The 5452-nt window shown below is 52.2% G+C and overlaps 1 protein-coding gene across 1 annotated transcript in view; it reads right to left on the bottom strand.

Moving 5' to 3' along the window:
• Positions 1-5452, bottom strand: part of LOC102041309 (dynein heavy chain 9, axonemal) — an 83113-nt gene that overhangs the window by 68692 nt on the left and 8969 nt on the right. The window contains exons 4-5 of the mRNA XM_031062688.1: positions 4696-4956; positions 3102-3527 (exon numbers count right to left, since the gene is read on the bottom strand). Of these exons, the coding sequence (XP_030918548.1) occupies positions 3102-3527; positions 4696-4956 (687 nt within the window). The remainder of the gene's footprint in view (positions 1-3101; positions 3528-4695; positions 4957-5452) is intronic.

The following is a 5452-nucleotide window of genomic DNA, read 5'->3' as shown; positions in this document are numbered from 1 at the left end:
GTGGGAGGTTCCCCTGCCATGGCAGGGGTGGCACAGGATGGGCTTTGAGATCCCTTCCAGTCCAAACCATTCTGGGATCCTGTGATCCTGAGGCAAACTCTTGTCCAGAGCTGGCCAAGCTCCAGCCCAGCTCATCCACCCAGGGCTGGCACCAGGAGCCAGCACAGAGCAGGGCTGGGCTGGGCTGTGCTACTGCTTGGAACTCACACCCTCGGCACAGGCAGAGGCAAAGGACACTCAAAATGAATTTATTTGGGGTTCTGGCTGTGCCCTGATGATGTGTGCTATGGCTGAACAATGAGCAGGCAGCTGAGGAACCCAAATTTGATATTTCCTGATGCTACAGCCCCTTGTCCCCAAGCAGTCCTTGAGGCTCTGCTGATTCCCCAAGTCATGCTCAAATCCCCAAGGGGCTCCTGGAGTCTGCCTGAACCCTCTCCAAACCATGCCCTCACACTGTTTCCAGCAAGGAATATAGCAAGTGAATTAAAGGGTTCTGCTCTGAGAGCTGCCCCAGTGAGGTGGGGCCATGTCCTGTGCAGGTCAGGGCTGGGAGGGCAGCAAGAGCCAAAGCACCTGCAGAGAAAACTGGAGAGCCCTGTTCTTGTTCACACTCGGATCTAAACCAAACCAACAGCTCCCACAAGCACTTGGAGCATTTCACTTCTGATAAGAAAAGTAATAATTGATTTTATCTGCGCCCAATGCAGACTGCTTAAGGCTAAACTGCTTGTAAATCACTTTAACATTGAGCTACACACTAGAAACAAACCCAAAAATGAAAAAGGATTATATTAGAGATCTCTGCAGCTCTCCTGGATACTGGCAAACACCAAGCAGCCTCTCCTTGACCTTCCTTGGTACAATAACACCAAAGTTTCTGTCCCTGTGTGCATGTGGATCTATCAGCCTACAAAGGTTCAGGTATATTACATTCCACTATAAAAGCACGAGCTGATAACTGAGTTTCTATAGAATATATGCATATATCTGGTCTGCAGGGCCCCACCAGGGGCACACAAACACAGCTGTGTGCAGATGTGGACACACCTTTCACTCTACCTCCAGCAGCCCAGGTGCAGAGCACTCAATTCCCAGGTAGGGGAAAAAAGACAGAAAGTCCTTAATGTTTTGGACAATCAGAATTTCCTCATTTATTAATAAAAATGAGTATGAGACAGCTTGGGGCCCAGCTGTGAGCAGGTATGAATCAGCAGCCAGCAGTGAAGCTATCCAAGAGATCCCAGATAAGTAAGGATGTACCTCCACATCCATCCCACGCTCCCCTGCATCACTCCCCATCTGCAGAGAGGAGAGGGCCCCTAAACCAGGCAGTTTTGTAAGAGCCTGCCAGAGGAGCAGCAGTAATCTCCCCAAAGATTGCAATTTTTTTTAACAAAATCCCACTCCTTTGAGGGGAAAAAAAAAAAAAAAAGCCCAGGCATAAAAAAGCTTTGGAGAAGAGCAGCATAAAGGGATGAAAAAAGTTCCCCAGCACTGGATGGCACATCTGAGGTGGGAGAATTAGACACCAAAGCCCTCTAAATCCATCCCTGCTTCAGGTGCCTCCTTTCATCTGCAGCAGGAAGGGGCGGCCGGAGAGTTCTGCACCATTTTCTTGTATTTTTAGTTAAAAAGTGTAGTAAGCATTTTAAGAATGATAAGCCCTTGAAAACATCAAGGGAGTGATGTGTTTTCTAGCAGGGTGAGGTGCTGGTGGAGGGGCTGAGGGGAACAGAGGGACCTCACTCACTGGGACCCTGCCCCTGCTGTGGGTCCAGCCCAACAGCCCAGCCCTGGAGGGGATGCCACTCCCAAAGAGAGATCCCAAAACACCCCAAAACCAGAGCAGCTGCTTCTCACAGCCTGTTCGTAGCAGGTATCGTGCTGGGAGGGAGCAGGGAGGAAAGCAGGATAAAGCAGGATGCGTTTTTACATAGAGATAATTTTCTGAAGGAAAGCGATAAAGGTCTCACTCTACCCTCTGTGGAAATGCACTTTTAATCATGCTGTAATTTCTTCTATTCAGGGATTTTTTTTAATTTTTTTTTTTAAGTGTAGCAAAAATCCAAATAACATCCAAGATGTGCTGCCAGGGAGCTGTGCCGTGACAAATGAGGCTCCTGCAAGAGCAGTTGTCATCCTGCAAAACCAGGCACTGAGTGTGCAGCCAGCCCAGCACTGAATCAGCCTCCAGGTCCCATCCCCTGCCCTGTGCAGCACACTGGGAACACCCTGGTTGGAGATAATGAGTTTTCTGAGGGCCCCGGAGAAGAGGTAAATTACATTAAAAAAATTAAGCGGGAATAACAAGGATTCCTATTTAGCCTTCCTCTTTGGGTGCAAGCAAGTCTGGAGAAGAACAGAGGAAATTCAGAAAGCAGCAATATTCTATCACAGAATCACAGAATTCTTTGGGTTGGAAGGGATCTTAAAGACCTTTTCCACCCCTGCTGTGGGCAGGGACACCTCCCACAGTCCCAGGCTGCTCTAAGCCCCAATGTCCAACCTGGCCTTGGGCACTGCCAGGGAGCCAGGGGCAGCCACAGCTGCTCTGGGCACCCTGTGCCAGGACCTGCCCACCCTCCCAAGGAACAATTTCTTCCCTTTAACTAATCTAAATTTCATCTCTTTCAGTTTGAAGCCATTCCCTGTGTCCTGTCCCTCCATTCCTTGTCCTCTCCTGGAGCCCCTTTAGGTCCTGGAAGGGGTTCTGGGGTTTCCTTGGAGCATTCCCTTCTCCAGGTGAGCACCCCCAGCTCTCCCAGCCTGGCTCCAGCCCTGGAGCATCTCCATGGGCTCCCCTGGCCTCTCTCCAGCAGCTCCAGCTCCTTCCTGTGCTGGGGCAGCTCTGCAGGTGGGGTCTGACCTGAGCATGGGGGCTAAAGGGCAGAATCCCCCTCCCCTCCCCTCCCTGCTGCCCACACTGGGGTCAGTCCAGCACAGGGCTGGATTTTGGGGCTGCCAGTGCAACAAGAGGAAGAGAAAACCCTACAAGCCCCAACCCTTTGGATTCCCACCCTGCTTTAGAACACAAGGACTGAGCAGCTGCTCTGCCCAAGCTGAGGGTTCCTCCAATGGGTTCCCCCAAGGTCACTCACAGCAATTTTGGCCTTGACAGTGGCCAGCTTGTCCTGGGCTGCTGCCAGCTCAGCGTTGGCCCTGTCCAGGGCCTGTCTCTTGGGCTGCACCTCGCAGAAGACGCGGTGGAAGCGCTCGATGTTCAGCACCCACGAGCACAGCCCAGCCGCCGCCGACGACTTGGTGGCCACGAACTCGGGGTTGAAGCTGGGGTCTTGCAGATAGGGCTGCAGGGCTTTCAGGCAGTTCTCGTGGATGTTCTCCTTGTTGAACTTGATCAGGGAGTCCAGGAAGCTGTCTACCCTTGCCATGGCCACTCTGGCTGCTTTCCAGCTCCTGTCCTTGGGGATCTTCCCTCCCGGGGCTGTCAGCACCATCACGGCTGCTGTGACGTTGCTGACAGCAGAAGGAGGTGACCCAAAGGACCTCAGCTCCGTCAGATTGGTCTAAAAAGGAGAAAACAAGGTTGTTAGGTAAAAATGAATGGGTTTCTTTTCACTCTGCCACTAATAGAGTCAGGCTCCCAGGCTATCAATCTGATAAATTGGGCTCCTCTGGGCCCCAGCAGTGCTGCCTTTAGATCACTGCTCTGCATGTTTGCAGCACACCTGCTCCATTCCCTGCTCCTGACATCCCACCTGGGACCAGCACAGCACATTGCTCCTCCCCAGGCTCCTGGGGGAGCAGGAGGTTTTATGCTCTCTCAGAAGATTGGGATAAATAAAAATGAAACCTATAGAAATAACGCTCAGACCCTCAAAAACAACATTCAGAGCTTCCCCTCATGCTCCCTCCTACCCAGGCTGAGATGCCAGTGCCAAATCCATCCTCTGATTCCCACATCCTGCAGCCCTCAGGGTTCAGGGAATGCAGCTGATGAGAAAGCCCAGGCACCCTCACAGGGCAAGCAGCCAAACTGCACTGGAGGAACCAAAAGAGCATTTTTGTCTCCAACTCCTGATTTCCCAAGTTTTCAAACTCACACTATGCATGAGCTGCACACCAAAACAAATTGCAGGTTAGTCTCTCAGACACCTCACAGAACCACAGAATGAATGAGGTTGGAAAAGACCTTTGAGATCATCAAGTCCAACCTATGACTCAACACCACCTCCTCAACTAAACCACAGCACTGAGTGCCACATCAAATGGGAACCCCTGGAGAACCCTTGAAGGACAAACCTTCCAAGGCACAAAAACTCCTCCCAAAACCCATCTCCTGCAATCAGAGCAATGCTAATCTCCTGATCACACCTTTTCCCAGTGACATCTTCCATTGGACCAGCTTTGTCTGCTCCTCTCCATGGCAATGAGTGAAAGGGAACATGGTGCAGCCTCATGGGTGCTCCGAGTTCCACCAGGAACCCCAGAATCACACAATTAGCCAGGCTGGAAAAGACCTTGAGATCAGCAAGTCCAACCTGTGACCAAACACCACCTTGTCAACTAAACCATGGCACTGAGTGCCACATCCAATCCTTTTTTACACACTTTAGCACCAGCAGGGAGGAAGCTGGAGGAGGGACGATAAAATGCGCAGAACTTGGGACATCAGATGACACAGCCTCTCTCCCCCAGCGAGGAGGAAAACCACTGAGGGAATCCTCACCCTACCTTGTTGAGGGTGTTGAGAGCAGCCTGGGCAGCTGCCAGGGCAGGCTCAGCCTTGGCCAGGTCCTCCTCACAGTCCTTCTTCTTCTGCTCCACCTCCTGGGCGATGAGGGCCACCTTCCGCTCCTCCTCATCAGCCACCGCCTTCTTCCTGCTCACCTTTTCTGTCTCCACCCCCACCACCTGGATCAGCTTGTCAGCATCCTCGTTCTTCTGCTTCAGCTCCACCTCCTGGGCTGCCAGCTTGGCCTTCAGCTCATCCACCTGCGGGGCAGAGATCTGTGGGAGCTGGGCTGCCCTGCCTGCTCCTCAGTGCCCAGCACAGCCGCACACCCAGTGAGGGACCCCAGAGTCCTGCTGATGCCTTCAGTTTTATCTTTCATATTTCCCAGGCTCTGCACTGCATTGGTAAATAACTCTGAACTCCACAGAAAGTGTCAGCAAGGTCTCCTCACAGCTCAGGCACACAGAACAATCCTTTCCCAGCCCCAGAACCAAGGACACCGCTGCAGCTTCAGCCCCAAAAAGTGCAAACAGCAGGGGATGGAGGAGAGAACCTGGGAGGGTGGGACTGCATCCCCTGGAGCTGGGATTGGACACTGAACCCCAGCGTGGAAATGGACCAGAACTCATAAAAGGGTGAGAACTCCTGACCCTGAGTCCATCCTGGGTCCATCCTGGGTGCAGCCCTGGCTGGGCTCTTGCACTGCCCCAGGTGGATCCTTTGAAGGTTTTTTTAATAAATCCCCACTTTATTCCT

This window comes from Geospiza fortis, unplaced genomic scaffold, assembly GCF_000277835.1.
Source record: "Geospiza fortis unplaced genomic scaffold, GeoFor_1.0 scaffold485, whole genome shotgun sequence".
Lineage (NCBI taxonomy): Eukaryota > Metazoa > Chordata > Aves > Passeriformes > Thraupidae > Geospiza > Geospiza fortis.
The sequence above is the reverse complement of the archived record's forward strand: the minus strand, read 5'-3'. Positions and strand labels throughout refer to the sequence as shown.